The sequence below is a fragment of the Fulmarus glacialis genome, unplaced genomic scaffold (assembly GCF_000690835.1).
Source record: "Fulmarus glacialis isolate BGI_N327 unplaced genomic scaffold, ASM69083v1 scaffold30955, whole genome shotgun sequence".
NCBI lineage: Eukaryota > Metazoa > Chordata > Aves > Procellariiformes > Procellariidae > Fulmarus > Fulmarus glacialis.
Window position 1 is genome coordinate 59292 of NW_009215578.1, and position 18837 is coordinate 78128.

Here is an 18837-nt window from a genome sequence, read left to right on the forward strand (position 1 = left end):
GTATATCTATAAGCTGTAGAAGTTGGTAAATCTATAGCACTTAATGTAGAGAGCTGTCTCCTGTGTCGTTTGCCTCTGTGCTTTATCACTAGTCAATTTTAGTAGTCTCAATTGAAATAAAGCTACCAGCTGCGTATTAAAAGATACAGTTAAGCAAGACTTAAAAAATTTCTATAAAGCATGAAAACTCTGATAAGTCTTTTGTATGGCTCAAATTCTTCAGTTCCAATGTGGTTAAACTAAGCTGTAAAATGCCCAAAACAGAGAAATTACTTTATTTGAATCCAGCAATATAATTATAATTCAAAATTAAATATTAGATTTAGGATTATCTTTGCCAAGCATATTTAGAAGCTGCTGATATGAAAATTTCACACTATAGGACAAAAGGTATGAGGATGAGCTGAAAATGCCATTTTGCTCTAGCAAAAACACATCTTCTTTCCTGGGAATATAGGTAAGGACACGCATACATCTTCTATACTGGACATGGAAAGTGGCAATAAGCAAGGCATGCTTGAAAACTTACTTGTAGTTGAGATAAAGCACTAGCTCCTTTGCTCTCTTGGGAAAGGAAGAAGCGTACTGACATAAGCAGCTCTTGAATACAGCAGCGAAATTCCTCCTCATTTTGTCCACCAGTGGCAATAGAGAATAACCTTCGAGACTGGACTATATATTTAAAGATATATTCCTGTGCCTACAAATGTCAAAATCAGAGATAGCTCATAAAAATGAACCAGCTGATCTTTAAATAGAACACACACAAAAATTATATAATACAAATAATGACAAGTGTCTGAAACAGGACACCATGTTATTTAATACTGGCAAATCTTTCTATTGAAACACTAACAACATTTCAAAAGCACAAACTCAGAAATGGTCTTCCCTTGCCTTTCATAATCTCTACAAACCAGGGAACACTTGGTTTTTTAGCAAATGGAAAACTGCAAAATCTCAACACTGCCCCCCCATCCCTTGCACATCTTTGGCTACAAAAACACATACTGCATAAACATACAAGGCCAATATAAGAATAGGCTCAAACTTTTGAGCTGTTCTTAGAATTTCTCTGCCTGTTAAAAGTTGTTTCCCTGTCAACTGTTAACCACATAATAAAAAAAAAAAAAAAGGTTACACTAAGTTGCAAAACTGTTGGAACATAAATTAAAAATACAGCCCTTTCTTATTAGCAAGACACCTAAGTTAACAGCAGCATAGAAAAGCACAGAAGCGTACCATGTTGATATTTTATTTCCAGACTGTAACACCTGTCCCAAATGGGATTATTTTGTTGTACAACTCAGTCTGACTCCACGCTGTGCTTTGTTGATGGTACAAAACAGGACAACAAGAGCAACCAAAACCACCATTTTTAGTAGAATTCCCCGGTGTCAGGTTGGAACCATTAAGTCAGCATGCATGTCTGCCATTTAGACTCAGTTATGCAACAGACGTTAATACCACCAATGCAATCTACATTTGATTTCTGAGATCTAACTCTTACTCATGTATATCCTCATTCAGTACAGAACATAGAGCTCCAGAGTCTAGTGGTAGTAAGCTCCATTGATCAACTTACTGACGAAAGAGAACGATGAATAAACTGACTGCACTGAAAGGGTCTGCAACTCCCTAGAATTAGTACTACCATTCCATCATTTATACATACTCTACTTCATTTCCCAAGTTAAACCTGTTTGTACTGTATGAATACATCATTCAAATATATAATTGCCTTCGACGATTTTTATTACCTTTAGTACTTCCTGTATGTGCTCATGCAGCTCCACTTCAGTGACTCGATCAATATGCCACTTCAGTACTTTTATAAGATCTCTAGAATACCACATCAGAAAGTATTATAACACAGAAGTGGGACAAGGGTTAACTTTGCATTTAAAATGCAAACCAGTATCTGTCATATGAGAAACACTGACAAAAAGGAAAAATATGTGACTAGATTTCGCTAATCACTAGAGGCCCAATATTAGACTTAGTTTTCAGTCTGCTGAAAGCCACCTAGTAGATCTCTAACGAACAGGAAATACCACCAGCATTACATATGCAGTAGAATGATTTTGACAGGGATACATAAGCTCACTTAAGCCAGAAGAGTCCTTGCCATCATGGACTATCCCTGCTATTCCATGCATCGGTTTGCAGTCTCATTAAACTGCATTGGTTTTAATGGAAGTCTAGGTGGCAAATAAATACAGAGAGTATAGCAGAATAAATGATGCTTATTAGTGCACTGCTCTACACAGACAGTGACACAGTTGCAGGTGGATGATGTTAAGGCTCCTATGTTTTTTAAAGTAATTCAAATTAAAAAATCCACCGAAGAAAAAGATTTAAAAATGAAGCCAATGTCAGAGCATTAGCAAGTAACTTTTCAGGTAACTTAAAGCTGTTTTACTCTTTTTTAATGGCCTAAATCTGGGCGTTCACATAAGCATTGCATTTTATTTCTAATGATACCGTTTAATTTAACCTAATGATTGATTCTGCTTAGTTTACTAATAACTGTCAGTATTCAAATCAAATAGAAAAAGTACAGACTTCACCTGTATGCAAGTGCTCCTGCAAAATGACTTTCAATGTAAGTGTCCATTACTGGCTTAAAGTGGTGAAACTTGCTGTCCTGCAGCAAATTTATTATGTGAACCTAAATGTGAGAGAAAAAGGAAAAAAAAAGCTTTTTTTTTTTTTCTTACTTAGTTTTTAAATAGTCTTAAGCATCAACACAAAATGACACTTACCAAACAATCAAATACTTTTGATCCATATTTTTGAGAGTTTTCATCTAAAATCCCAAATAAAGTGTCTAGTGTATCTTGAAGAAACTGATAGGAGAGAGTAAGAGACAGTGTGTTATTAAATGGGTATTTTTGTGACACACAAATATATTATTTCCCTCATATTATCTCAAAGGATAGAATGGTATATACCTTCACTATTTCTGAACCATCAATTTCTTTTAGTTTTGAGAGGCAACCTGCAATTTTGTCTGGGTGGGTTCTCCATTTCAGAAGGTCAAGCATATCTCCTGCAAAAACAAAATGCAAGATTAAAGCTGGAAGCAAAGCAGCATTGCAGATTTTAAATTCTACTATTACAGTCCACTCAGCAAAACTTGGCTTCATTAAAACAAAAGAAAACATCTCAAGATTTGCTATAATATGATCTGCCCAACAACAAATTTTCATTCCATCCCATAATTGCTCCACCAATAGAAACATAAGAACATGGTACTGGGTCACTAAAATTGGTCTCCTGTTGCAAATATATAATGCAATCTTGTTCAGATATTTGTCAACTACCATCTTAAGAAAAGGAATTATTTTGCTGTCTCTTGCCCCATTGAAGGATGCCTTCCAGAGCTGTCATTTGACAGCTAGAAATAGTCTCCTAATTACTAGTTTGTATGTATTTAAAATATTCATCTTCCTATGTCTTTTTAGAGAACAAACACAATGCTTCTAAGATCCTGCTTTATTAATAAGCAACATAATCTCTTCTGGAAAATAAACTCTTCTGAGCTAAAACATAACTGAGTGTCTTTGCACTTCCTCCAATTTTAATTAATTCTCCTTCAGCTTTCTTGACCAAAATGGTAACTACATTACAGATGAGATTACATCACTGTTTTCTATATCATTAGCAAGCTCATACGTCTGCTGTAAGCACCTGACATATATGTTCTAGAATTTGGGGTTTTTTTTAGATACATCATATTGGTGACACAAATAGTCTTTCTCCTGTTTAATACTGTTCAGCTCCCTGACTAGAGCAGAATCCCCAAGAGTCTCCATTAGGGCATGATCCTGCCTTTTGTACCATCAGATTTGATCTAATTTCTACTCTTTCTTATTAATTGTTTAAATCAAAGTTACCTTGTTTTGCCTGTATCAGATTTTGATTTTGTCCCTCTCAACTGATGAGCCCTTTCAACTACATGTTAGCAGCAAATTTCATTAAGAGACTCTCTAGTGTCTCAAGTTTTAGTGAAGCTGCTCCCATCCCCATCCCCTTCCACCCCTCCAAACAAGAGATCAATCCCAGGCCTAATTCTTCAGCTCTAGTAGTATTTTCCTTCCACTCAGGAAAGAAATTCCTTCCTTTACAGTGCAACCTGCTAGTTCTCTTTTAGCCCTTATTTACCAGTTTTAAAATTCTTATTCTAATCTGTATCTTTTCTAATTTCCCATGTGGTGCATTATTGAAGTCCAGATGGTTTAGATCTGCTACGTTTCCTCTGAAGAATAATAATGAAAAAAACTTCGAAAAGAAAGATTAAGAAGTTTATTCTGGCATGATATGTCTTTGATAAATTCATCTTACAGCACATTCCATTTAGCTACATGTCCATTTTTTCATCCATGATTTCTTGTAAATATTTGCATAAAATTCATCAGAGGGTGATGGCCCAGTTAACATATCTGCTCTTCCACCTGTCTGAAATGTAGGTACTATATTTATTACTCTTAGGTCATGTGTTATTGCTTTCAGCTTCAGATATGTACTAAAAAAAACACCTTGCTATGAGATTGGGAATTTCATGTCCTGAACCATCCAATATCCTAAAACAGAGTTTTGAAAACTTGGCTTGGCTTTTCAGCAGTTTTCACTTGATCCTGACCCTTGCTGAACTCTGACACGTTGCTGTTATTTTTCTCCCTTCTGTTGCAGGTTCTCTGTTTAATCCTCACATTTTCTGCCCGTGACTCACTCGCTCATGTCTGCAGTGCTCCTTTCAAGTTGTATTCAGAGCACAAAGTTCCACCTATTTTTGAACCGTTGAATTAAATAAATCCCAAAGCTCCTTTACATTCACGATTACTACTTCCACGTTTCACTAACCAGCTTTTCAGAAATTCTCAAAGCCTGGTTGTTTGAAGCAGAAAACCTTAATCACTGTCCAATCCTTCCATCAGTTTAAGATGAACCACTGGTCTAGTGAGTTGATCACTCTCCAGCAATGTCTTAGAAGGATCCAGTTCTTCTGAAATGTTCTCAGTACTTATAAAACTAAGTAGCTAATAGCAAGTGTTCCTCTTTGGTTCAGCAACTAACTGGGTGCTTTCTACCACTGACTGTTTTCACACTCAAGTAACATTTGAGCCACACCCATCTTTGTGTCATTTCTTTCCCAGTTTGTTCCAGGAAAACTCTTCTCTCCCACAACAAGAAACAAAGTAGTATTTCTGTCTTTAATAACATTAAATAAATCTCCACCTATATTCAAATCTCGCCAGAGGCGCTAACAGCAAACACCCTACATGCTATTCCACTAATATTTTGCTGCCTGAACTGATTTTGGTGGGCACAAATTGTTTTAATGCATTTTTATGTTTCTTTTTTGTTTTGCTTCACCTTATGCTAGTATGGAATGATTCGGATTAAAAGAGATCCTTGAGTTGCACTAAGAGTGCTGAAGGGTCCCACACATGCATCAGATCCCAAAGATCAAGGACAAATGATATGTCTTATTATTCCTTCTGTCAGGAATTTTCAAGAAACAAGCATTACAAATCCAGTGAACTGCATTTGTCTTTTGGATAATTAAATGGACTTCTACACTTTATTCTGTTTAAGCCTCAATTTAAGTTGAGGAGTAGCAAGACTAGCTAAAGCTGTCAGTTTATAGCAGGAAAAATATTTCTATACAGGTTTGCTGGAGGAACTTGGTGGGAAGACAGTTGACACTCAATATTAGGGATTTGTTGGGGGATTAAAATAGAAAGGGAAAGCAAATGTCAGACACTGACTTCAAAGCACTTATTTCAAGGAAAATGCTAAGAAGGAAAGACATTGCTGAGATAACATTAGCAAATAGCCCAAGCATAAATGACATGAATAGAAAATCTGACATGTGAATCACAAGGGGAAGGGATAGCAATGTGTCATGTATTAAGAAAAATGAGAATATAAAATTGTCCCCCAAAATAGGCCCACTAGGAAAACATACTTTTGGAAAAGGGAAGAAGTCAATGCTGATGATAAATTTTGCTGAAGAAGAAAAACATTTCCAAAGCCTTCTCTTATTCATGATCAGATTTGTATGCTAAAAATAGGCTACACCTGACCTACCATTCCTAGGAAACAAAACACTCCCCTTCTCAAAGTCCATAATTTAAATCCAAAGTACTAGGTTTAAGAAAAGGTTTAGAATCATGTGTATAAGGAAGTGGTTTGGGATGATCTTTCCATTTCTCTCCTATAAATCCTGAGACATCAGAAACTGGCCTGGTGTAGCACTAATCGCTTCGAAAGTAAAAAGCCAAATTCCAGAACTGGCAGTCTGCATTCCTATTCGAACAGGCTGCTTCTGTGGTTTCCAACACTCCCTCCAAACCGGGGTCACTCTGGAAAGCTGCCCCCTGTTACTTTTGTTTTACTAATCACCAGTTTGGCTTTTTTAAAATGCAGATAGATGGATTACACCTCTGCCTTGCAATAGATGTGCTGTGTGGCATGTTGCTCTGCTGATGAACAGCTGCTTACTAGGGATGTACTGATCAGTGCTGAGAAATGAGTGGATGCCAACTTGCTAAAATATTCTGACTTCCTGGATGGATCCTGAGTCTCTGGCAGGCAGAGATCCCTCCTATGTGTCAAAAACTAAGTAAGACTATATTGATAACTACTCAGTAGAAAAATACTATGTTCTGTCTTGCTCTTTTGGGTTTTTTTAGGATAATGAAATACAACTATCCAGTTAAGAATGTAATATATAAAAGCTGGTATACTTTTTTGATAACATTAACTGATTAACAATCCAGGATCAAAAGTCAAGCTAAGGCAAGGCTAATTGGCAGACAGATTAGATAAGGACGCATTCTTATGAGATATGTTGATGAACGCACAGACTCCCTGGTTAGAAGGTCTCTGCAAATTATTTGGAAATAGTCCTGCAAACCCCTCCAAAGTACCCAGGGTAAGGAAGTTATGGATCCCAACAACTGGGAGTCAGCCTCCTTCCCCCAGTCCCCATAATTTTAATATGCATGAGAGCTGATGGCATGTGGGAACAATCAATGAGAGAATGACAGCTGAGTAAAATTTCCCAGCAAGCTAGTAAAGCTGTGGCCTAATTCAGTCACACCCTTTACAAGTCTGGGTCTGGGGTCCTTCCCCACCCCATGGCAAGACCAATAGCATAATTTTCAATTCATTTCCAGGCTGGACATTGTTGTTCGTAGACACAGGCAGATCTCTGAGAACTTCAGAAAAATCTCCAAACTTAAAAACAGATTAAAAAATAATCAGCAATTTTCAAAAATACTAATACAAATGTTTACTGAAAAAGTAAATATACAGATCTTTTTACTCCTGTATTTTTTAATAAATATGCTACATTCTCTCAGGGATAACTGAAGTAATGCTCACATGACCAAATATCCACATGCTTTGCTCTATGTTCATTTTCTGAGCATGCAATAGGTTTTGGCAAATTTTTGTTTAAAAGAATGGGGATTTGGAAACTCACCAAGATGAACTTCCCAAAGAAGATCCTTGGAGAAAATATGAGCCTGTCTATTGAAAATATTTCCACCCTCTGAAGTACTGCTGAAATAATTGTTAACTCTTTCAGAGCTGAAAAGGGGATCAATATTATTCAGATATTCTACACCCTCTTACTCAGAATATGGTTAAAAAAAAAAGGAAATTTTATGCCCTATGTCACACATCTATTTACATGAAGTACAAAATAACTCCTGGACTGTCAACATAAATTAGTATTATAACCCCAGACAATAGTGCAACTATTTATCACTGAGACACTTAAGTTCCGGGCAGCGCTTTCATGCATGTGTAAGTACCAGTAGATTCTTGTGATTTCCTAAATCAAGGCCTTTAACTGAAGCAAATTTAGTCTCTGATTGCCTACTAGCAACCTTTGCGAAAATCTTTTACTGGCTAACTTTTGTTACTTTGAAGCTAATTGCTGTGAGAATACAGAATGGATGTGCATAGTGAAACAGACCACTTATTATTTGCACATAGTTCTATTTTGGACACTTGCTACTAAATGGTGAAAATTAAGACGATTATTTCAATTTAAAAAGCTGCTCTAGTTGTTGTTATACACCTATAATCAATTTGAAAGCAATTAGCAATTTTATCATCATACATATAAGAACGGTAAAGACATAGTCATTCACACACGAGAGCTAAGCAAGATCTTAAAACTGTGATAAACAGCTCAGAAAAAGTAATATGAAACTGTGGGGATATCAAAGAATGGTCAGAAACACATTACCAATACATAATACACAATATTTAGAAATTTGTGGAAAACTGTTCAGTTACAAACTGTAGTTAATATGGCAAATAAACAAGATCTTAAGAATTTTATACAGAGCAATGGTAAAGACCGCAAACACATGTATTTCTATCTGCTGCTCCTTATATCCAGTGTATAAGATTGTTTTAAGTAGTAGTAAACGTTTGTTGGCTTTAAGGAAGAGAAGTGATACAACAAAAAAGCAATATGCGCCTAATTAAAACCAAACTGCCACAGCCTAAAGCTTACAATAAGTATTTCATAAAAACTCTACAACAAACAGATTAAGAAGTTTTGTAAAGCAGCTAGGTTTTGATAGTTGATTCCAAGAGAGCTGCATTTGTTTCCAATATCATGTTAATCTAAAAAGCATTCTTGAACTACTTAAAATCAGTGGTTTATCATGCTGCATTGGTTTCCATCTGGATATAAAAAATTACAAAGAAAACCAGTTTGTAAAATGGATAGAACATGAGCTATTTTTGAGTATATCCATGCTTGCTTGGCACTGAAAAGGCTAGCTATCACACTCATTTGAATTCATCATGTTTTAAATAATCAACATATCCTACCATTTTGTGTGAGTTTAGTGGAGCAGAGAAAGGACGTAATCCAGAAGGACTCTTTAGTGGTTTTTACTGCTTGGTTGTTGTTTCCTAGGAAAATTCCCTTTGAAAAGGGGAGTTTGAGGTAGCGACCAGAATCCTGAAGGTTTGTGTTTTCTTCACACTGTGAAAACAAACCAGATAAAATAACTGTACTGCATAAAAACGAAGGACCAAATTCCTAAATTATATGAATTATTACTGTTTCTCTGCCAGAAATTGAAAAATTTTCACTATGCCTGTGGCAACTTTGTTTTTGGATCATAGCTGCATATCTGACATTAAAGTCTAACAAATTTGCACAGGTTATGTCAAATGAATAGCTATAAATTTTGGTGTTAAAATCTAAAATTTATCTGTGAGCATATCAAATCCCCTGAACTGAAGAGATAACTGTTAAATGTGGAAACAAAAATTCCACAAAAATGAAATATCTCTAAAAATTATAAGATTGAGTAGATCTACATAAATGAGCTTGCTTGATTTTCTAACTTCAGCAATTCACTAAGAGGGTATAATGGGGTTCACTTTGTGTGTTTTAATTGAACTTAACTTTGTGAAATCCATTATAAATACATTGTAATATAATAGAAAGACTTAGTAAAACCAGTGCACTGAAACACATATCTAGATCCAATTGCAATTTGTAACAAGAAGTTTAATATTAAACAATCAGCAATGGATATTTTAATTGTGACAAGATTATCACTCATTTGGTAATGAATACAGACTTTCTTAACCTACTGTTTCCGGGCATTTAAAGTATGTTCCAGAGGAATCATTACAGCTAATGATTACTAATTCAAATTACCTTGTGTATAATGAGTTCATGGGTGCCATCTGGCAGAGTCCTCCCATTTTCCTGCATCAGAGGCACGAAAGAAAAACCAAACAACTTCTTCTCACCCTTTTCTTTCGCTGAAATACATACGTAAATAGCAGCACTTAATATTATACATTTTAGACAAAATAAATGGATGTAATATAACATTAAAAAGTATACTGGAAGCTATTTGCAGCTAGTCAGACTAAGATTATGTTAGATTTCTTTTCAGATTTGCACATTATCTCTTGTAATGGTTTATTTTATCTCACTGTAAATCAGAAAGCAGTATTCTGGAATGATTCGGTTTTTATTAACAACAAATAATGGAAGCCACCAAATATGCAGTCTTAGCAATATACAGAATGCCAGGAAACCCAAATGAATGTCACCTAACTAGTCCAACATGAAGAGAAAAGTGGGGGTTTTGTGACAATTATCCCCTATAGTAGCTTCTACTACTGGTCTCCATTTTAGGTCAGCCTCAGGCTACACTGCACTTCTATTTTCAAATATGGCATCTTCCTTTATAGATATGAATGAAGATGTCACTGTTCCTTACATGAATTTTAGACAGCAGATAACCTTTTCAAACTTGGATGCCTAAGCTCAAATTCCAAAACTCATCTATCACCTAAATATAAAGCAGACTACAAAACACTGAGATGGCTCAGATTTTACTGAAGCCAGTGACTGCAGACGCTGAACACTTTTGCAAATCAACCAATTTTTCATCAAATATGTATATATATGAGTTTGAGTCCGGGTTTAGCACAGTAGAGGTGGTGTAGGCAATCATAACAAAAATATCCAACTTGCACTGCATGGGAAAGATTGTGCAAAAATGTATCATCTGTTTGAAACATACCACTGATGTTTTTCCTTTACTACTTCATAGCTTATAAAAGAAATCTTAAAAAGAAATCAATGCAAATTTCTTCCTGTATTACCTGTTCCTTACATTTTGAAGTTTATGTGCCCGAAATCTAAATATACTATAACTTATTGTGTGTGCCACTTTCCACAAAGGCAATCTAAATAATCAAATCTTGCTATATCTACATCACCAAAAAGAGCCAAAAACAGCAGCAGTTTAAAAGACATACAATTGTATCCACCTTTCTTTACAAGCTTGACAGCAGTCAGCGCCATAGCTATGAAACCTGTCTCGCATACCTTGGTGTGCAGAGCGTGGACCCAGACCTCAATTTTTACCTCAAAATAATCTCTAAAATTGTTCAGAATGTTTAGAGAATTTTTGAATTTTATTTTGTAAGTGGGAAAAAAAAAAAAAAGCAATACAAAAGTGATGTTAATTGACCATGATGTATCTAGATACATTTCCCATTGGTTGAATGGAGGAACAGGTATAATTTTGGATAATTCCCCAGGTAAATTCTAAATCTGCATTTTGAGTTTACCTGAAATTCTGTTTACATTTGCAGCTGCAATGTTGTCTATTTCTATTTAATAAAACTAGACTGGTTTCTCCTGGTATTTAGGCTTTACCAAAGCACTGAGTTCCACCAAGTAGAGCTGCAAGCCTGAGAAGCTGGGTCATGAAAGCATTAAAGAAAGTTCACGCAGCTGTCTTTTTCCTGAGGTATTATGGAAACTCATGTGCTGACTTGCAGCTGTAATGGAGAGGACTAGCAGAAGTCGTGAACAGCACTTACTGGAACAGTGCCGGAATTCACAGCGGATGTGTGCTCCTCTGAACTTATCCACAGGAATAGGAAGTTTCAGCAGCTCAGCCCATCTGGGACCATTGTTATGATAAAGCACAAAGGAATGGTATTCGCTGGCTGGTGGCTCTCCAGAGCCAAATGAGATAAAATCCTAATGAAGAAAAAGTATTGATTAGAGATTAGTTTACTCTTAAGATGTCATCAAGGACTGTTCTTACGAGGAAGACTATTTAATATTTATATTGATATCACAAATGCCACATGCGGTATAACGCTCAGTATCTTTAAACGCACAAAAATAGTAGCACTTTGTTAATATTTGCTGATTAGAAAAAATGGCAAGAATCTTCCACATCAATGAGAATCAAAGTATTATATAGGGGGAACCGGGTGATCAGGAAGGCTTAAGCAGCAAATGTGACATGGAGTCGCATGACTCAGCATGGTCCATCCAGTGTTATGCCCAAGCAACAAACAAGAATGTAACTGAGACAAGAACAGCGCAGGCTCAAGATCTTTAGTCCTCTGAAATAAGCCTGTAACCCTGCTGTTATCAGTGATATGTCCCAGCATGAAAAAAGAAAGAAATCTGGATTCCCCGATTAGGAAGAAGCAAGGTGTTGGTCGCCTTCACAACACCCGTGATGGTCTCTCCACAGCAAAGTAGGCAAATGGATTTTTCTAAGTCCTGACTTGGGGATACCTATTAATTCGCTGTGGGAAAGGTAAGCTGTAGCTTTTCTTCTCTGCAATTATAAGGGATCACCTTTGCATCTCAATATCCTTTATTTTTTTACATGTATATATATATTAAAAAGAGATCTATACACACACATATGTATATATACTTATATACACAAAAACATACATCCATTGCATGTCATGCATTTATATGCACAATCTCACTTCACATATATGCACACATGCACACAATTTGCACCAGACTATTTGTGTCAGCCTTTCTTCATTTTGTTACCCCACAGCCCTCAACATTACGCAGAACATGTGAAAAAAGTACTTTCAAAGGAAAAAAAAAAAGGAAAAAAGGAGAAAAGGAAAAAAAAAGATGTTAAATATGTATGGAAAAGGTTGAAAGTGAACAGAAATCTTTTAGTACAGAAAAAAATCTAAGAAAGTCATCTATTAATAATTAAAATATAAAACAGTGCCAGTTTGTAAGCTATCACCAGCAGTATTCAATCAAATCTGAAGAAAAAAAGGAACATTTATCCTTTTATTGATACACGGTGGTGATTTTTGCATCAAGGACCTCTGATTTATTAAAATCAAACAAAAAATTGAAAATGATCGAAACACATTCTGTGTAACATGAAGAAATGCATACCTACTGAGAAGAATTATTATGAAATAAAAAATTCTCCAAAACTTGATCTTCCTTCAACATTTTCCAGCATTTTAATGGAATCATTAGTTATTTGGTTGGCAATTACAGGTGTTTATCTGAATCATGTAATGGATCACAGAAACAAAACAAACACGCATTTTATAAAGGTTTTAAGCAAAGTGGAAATACTTTGAATATCTAAAGACAAACATGACCTTTCCAAAGCAATTTTGTACTCTTTTAAACAATGCCACAAAAGATGATTTCCATCTGAAAAAGTGTATCAAAATTAATTACAGCAAGGAAAAACATACAACAAAGATACCTTTAAAATTTGACCACTGCTGTCCACGACATGCATTGTCACTTCCACATTTCTGGCCACACTTTTCCCTCCTTTCTCAAATTCTCCTCTTTCTACAGTGATATATAAATCATTCCTCATTTCACCTATTAAAAAAACCAAACCAAACCAAACACAAAGTGTGCAAAAGTCAGTTCAGCTTGCTTACTTTTTTTTTTAGTACTTTAGTAGACTTTCATCTTCTCTTCCAAACAAGGGATAGTATCACACCCACAATTTATCAATATTTTCAGATTTTAAATAATAATAATTTTTTTCATAAACCAAGAAAACCAACAAAGCTTCATCTTTTTAAAAGCCCAACAGATTATCTGCCATACTAAACCAATTCTAGCGGCTTTTACCAATCTGTTAGCTCTTTTTGGTCTTTACAGTGGCACCTCCAGCTATACCAAAGCTGGTGTCTAGCTTCACCTCATTTAATTCCTCTTTTAATCTAAGGCAATATTAATGTGGTTTTTTTTCATTTGTAATCTTTACATTTCTCTGTTTAATGTGTTCTTGAAGAACTGATTACAACTTCTTAACATTTAATCTCAAAAGAAAATGTATTACTTTGAAGAGGCAAAAAACAAGAGGTTGGTGTTCTTTCCATTAGAAGGGCAGGCTTCCCAGATTGCTAGCATTCAAATCTGTCTTTCTGATCTAAAAGATCTCAACATATTTTACATTGACAGGGTGTTCCAAAGTTTTCTAGCAAAAAGTTAGCTTGGTTAGCTTATTTTTTGCTTGTTGGAAAGGCTTCTGAAAAATTAAAAGCTTGATCAACACATTCAAACTACAAATCCAATACAGGCACTACCTACGCATTACATAGTATGTACAAGTTATTGAATACTGGTAGCACGTTTAAATTGAAATTCTTTGCACGTTCATACATCAACATGCTAAGTACTCTGTCAGACCGTAACCAGATCTTCTGGATGAGATCAATGGTAACTTTATTTTAGTTTCAATTGACACAAACCACAAAGTTTATAGTTGATGAAAGGAAGAAAGATTGTTTGGCAGTTGCGGGGGAGGCGGGGGGAGAAGCAGTACTGGCGGTGATTGGAGTGGAGTGGTAGGGAAGACCCTGTTCTGTTTGAGGATGCTAAATCTATTTCTAAAAAGTGTAAACTAATCTAGCTCTGGACAAACATTACTAGAACTACTTGGAAGCAACTGGACTTTCCTTGTGAAACACTAGAAAAATGAAGGATGAACAGCATCATAATTAGGAGCATCTTCTAAAATTCTAATTTCTAGATTTGGTAGAAAAAGAAATTGAGAATATATGCTTTCATCTAGTGAAATGAAAGTTTAGCATAATGGGAATATCCTCTTTTATTAAAGCAGATTTTCACTGAGCACTGGTGAAAAGAAATCAAGTATGACAGTTTTGTGTATTTACAGGTGTACCACTTAAAAGTCAAACATGAGATGGATACTTGTACTGTGGGTAAAATTAATTAAAAGATATGTAACTGATAAATAATTAGTGCATCTCAATTTCCGGCTTAATTTTAATGTGCAGAATTTGACCTGCTTGAACTTTCCAGTATACTCTCATGTTTCACATTTATTGCATTTATTTTACTGTGTGCAACTCTCCAGTGATTTTTAAGTGTCAGAAACAATGATCTTGCTACAGCCTTCTAATATTTTTGTAACGTTATTCCATCACTGTATGCAAAATAACTAAAAAACTTCTCCAAAGCACAATCTAAACCATTGCCAAATGAAAAAAAAAAAAATGGTAAAAGAGAAAACTACTATATTACCAAGTCCTCAAGAACCATGCCCATAAAAAAGGGGAAAACCTGCTATTGTATTACCTTATTATCAATTATCTTCTGAAGCAACTATGGACAGAGGCTAGAGTACAGCTAGACAGAATGAACAGAAACAAATACCAGGACCAGATGGTATTCACTTAAGAGTTTTGTGTGAAGTCAAGGATGAAAGAGCTGAATTACTAATAAGTGTGTGCAATCATTGAATCAATCTCTGGTTCCTGGTGGGAACCAGGTTCAAAATAAGCAAAAGGTGGTGGTTATTCAGGTAATGGACAGCAAGACTTGTAAAAAAAAACCCACAAAAGCAACGCCAAAACAAAAACCAAACACAAACCGAAATCTTTCCGAAGGATGTTGTGAATGTGAGAAATGTACAAGGGTTGAAGGGAAGAACGGAGAAGTCGTGAAAGGAAGATCCACTAAAGGATATGAAACAGACGATCACAAGAGCTCAGGAAATCCCTTGAGCTGAAAATAGCTGGAGGCTGGGAGAGCACCAGGGGGTAATTACCATACATGCATATATGCATGCTCAGTTCTCTCTTCCTGTACAGTAATCTGTACAGGATTTAAATGAAAATGACACTGGAACAGGTTGCCCAGAGAAGTTGTGGATGCCCTATCATTGGAAGTATTCAAGATCAGGTTGGATGTGGGTTTGAGCAATCTGATCTAGTGAAAGAGGTCCCTGCCTATGGGGGACAGAGATGGTGATCCTGATCTTTAAAGATGATTATTTAAAGGTACCTTCCAATCAAAATCATTCTATGACTCTATGCAAAAATAAAGCATTTCTAAAAGAAGTAATTAGAGCTTCACAGAAGTTAAGCAGGCTTTCAAAAACAGTGTCTGCATTTTAAGGCTTTTAAAAAAATCCAAACTCATTGAGTTTCACCTTTTTAATTGCCAGAAGAAATCAAATCACAGGGAAAAAAGACACAGGAGTAGGACGTACTTTCACAAATACTGTTCTGTTCCCCTCTTACAGAACCTTGGCAGAGTTTGTAATCAGTGTCATGAGAGCATAGTTCAAATGAATTTTGTCCTGATCTACATCCATTCAGGAAGCTCTACTCTGTTTTCAATGTCTCAAAGAAAATCAAGACACATGGGTCACGTTATTGAAAGAAAATGCCAGACCTTCTCCATTACCATGCAAGGCAAATTAAATTCAAGAGGAGACTAAGCCTCTCACGCTGTATGAGGAATAACGATGTTTTATATGGAAATGGATAGAAAAGCAGAAGGGAGATAACTGAAATAGACTGGAAAATTAATCAAAAAGAATGTAAACTATGGGCTATATATCAAGGGTACAGACTGCATCAGGTAGATATAACAGCAGCTTCCTTTTCTCAAAGTATGTAGCATATCTGACATTTTATAATCTTTACAAAAATGTAGGTTTTGGTTAAATTTGGCCTTGTACTCACACATATTTCACTTTTGGTTTAAAAAAGATCACTACTTGCAACCAAAATGTAAGAAAACCAACTATGTTGAACTTGCACAGTTCAGATAAGCGTACTGGAACATTAAGAACTAAAAGCCATGCTCCTGACAAATCTTTGGCAAAATATTTGTATGAACATATTACAAGAAAAAGCTCATAAGATCAAAAAGTCAATGGGCTTGTAAAAATCAAGCACAAAGCCTTATCAGAAAATAGCTGACTGTAAAAAAGAAAATGGATTTGGAAAGTAAACTTCACTCTGGAAAGGAAAACGGAAAGAAAATTATAGTAAAAACTTAGACAAATATATTTGGATCCAAATTTTTAAAATTATTTCACTGTCAATATATTGCTCTGGAGATATCTTAATCACTTTTACTTCCTCAATGCAGAAATGCCATTGCTTCAATCTTCCTTAACAGAAATTCTCTCTCCAAAAACTGAGATTGCTTGTGTAAAACTAACTTAGGGCATTCTTTTGTGGCCCCTCTTCCAGTAAAAACAATTCCAAGTTCCTCTATGGAGTATTCAAACATCAGCAAATTGTTGAGTTTATCTATATTCCTTTAACTGATCTTTTTAATTTATGGCAATTGCAATTACACAATTGATTACACCATTTTTCTATGGGATCTTTGCCTTAACCAGTATACCAGACAGATAATTCTGACAGATTAAATCATCTTATTTTCACTAAGAGGGGCAATTACAGTCATAAGTAGCACTGAAAGGGAAAGTCCTGCCGAATATCTGAGTTCTGAAGTAGACTTTGGTGAGTACAAATGGTATCTCAGCTAAAGTATCTGCATGACTCACATAAATCTCTCCTCGGTGTATGTGTATTGAGATTTTTACACAGTCTTATACTTGACCAAATGCGAGGAATTTACACAGAAACTCAAGAGAGGCACATCTTATATAGTACAGTACCTTGGTTTTTAATTACTGGTTGAATACATGCCTATAGGATTGAATCTCAGTGAGATATGGTAAGACTTTAAACATGATGAAAAAATTAACAGACTTATTCCAGCTTATATCCATGTTGAGAAATACAAAGTCCTCTTCTCCAGGTCTGTTTCAGTGAAAACATCCAATGGTTATTTTCAGCATGAAGTTTGGTACAGGAATAAGCAACTGAAAACAATACCAAAAATGATGCTCAACTTTAAGGTGACAAACCTACCTCTACCTATAATGAAGTTGTGTGGTATAAAAGATCTAGATCATTTGAAAGCATTTCTTTGAAAAGAAAGGGCAGCTTATTTTTTCCTGTTCTTATGGAGCATCTCCATCCCCCAAATCCTGTTGTGACAGTTTCTTTAAGTTTTCTGAATTCACCAGGGCTTCTGGACTGTGCAATGAACATGTAGATGTCAACATCCAGTTAGTAACACTGTTAACCATTATAGGGTCAAACCCCCATTGTAAGTCAGCTTTGTCTAGGACTGACATAACAGTTTTCTGGGTAAGACAAGACTGCAGAATGGTGAATCACACGCACTAAGGTCATTAAACATGTTTTGTGAAGCTAAACCACCTAGGTCTCCTTAGACGTTAAGGGCACTTCTAGACATGTGGGTTATAGGCTGAGTCAACAGAAGCTGGAGAAAAGCAAATTAAAGAAGCCACATGTTGCATTTCTGTGTTGACTGAATCATTTCACGGCTTAAAAAGCTGCTTATCTTGGCACAGCTACTTTCTAGCCACTATCCCAATAAAAAAATGAGGTTAACATGTTACAACCAACCATAGGTAAGGCAGAAGGTCGTTGTACATTGGATGTGAGATGACAAACAACAAAGCAGAAAAAAGAAGGTTGGCATTGGTCCCCGTGAAAGTAGGAAGTAATAAACTGTAATAAACTGGAAAAATGGCAGAACTGTGAGGATCGAAGAGTGTATCTAGGGAAGCTGCTTGTTCTTACTTCAGACAATAATGCAATGCATTGAAAATGTATCGATATATTCTGTCCTAATTACAGAAGTGACCCATTAACCCCAACACTTTGGCACTACTCAGTTAGCACCCTATTATTTCACCTATTTCACTAATCAAAACCAGATTTTTAAATATTAAAAGCTACAGACTGAAGCAGTCCTACAAGAGCTTCTACTATGAAGTGAGGGCTAGAGCTATATGGAAACTGAAGTTCTGCAGAATTTAACAAAAAAACATAAAGCTGCATTGATGTGGATGATTATACAGCCTTAACTTTCCCGTGCAGCACAAGTGTTAAGTGCATATTCTGCAGGGACATTTACTCTGGTAAGTGAATTTAATTGTATGTGAAAGGTGGTGAACTGAAATGTCTGGGTTGCTAAATCAAAACGTGTACAGCACAGCATTGGCAGTACCTGCCTCTTCATATAGTCCTGCCAATACATTTCAGCTTTGACCTGGCAAAAATATCTTGAAAGCACTATTTATAGGCTGAGAGAGGAAAAACTCCAAACCCTTCTTGCCCCCCTTCTAGCACCAGATGTAG

At 35.8% G+C, this 18837-nt stretch overlaps 1 protein-coding gene across 1 annotated transcript in view; it reads right to left on the minus strand.

Moving 5' to 3' along the window:
• DOCK4 (dedicator of cytokinesis 4) overlaps positions 1 to 18837 on the minus strand; it is a gene marked incomplete at both ends in the record, with an annotated part of 103565 nt that overhangs the window by 58802 nt on the left and 25926 nt on the right. Inside the window, 9 exons of the mRNA XM_009578990.1 lie at positions 530 to 700; positions 1761 to 1842; positions 2571 to 2671; positions 2766 to 2849; positions 2955 to 3052; positions 8866 to 9022; positions 9710 to 9816; positions 11398 to 11560; positions 13080 to 13204. Coding sequence (XP_009577285.1) covers positions 530 to 700; positions 1761 to 1842; positions 2571 to 2671; positions 2766 to 2849; positions 2955 to 3052; positions 8866 to 9022; positions 9710 to 9816; positions 11398 to 11560; positions 13080 to 13204 — 1088 coding nt within the window. The remainder of the gene's footprint in view (positions 1 to 529; positions 701 to 1760; positions 1843 to 2570; positions 2672 to 2765; positions 2850 to 2954; positions 3053 to 8865; positions 9023 to 9709; positions 9817 to 11397; positions 11561 to 13079; positions 13205 to 18837) is intronic.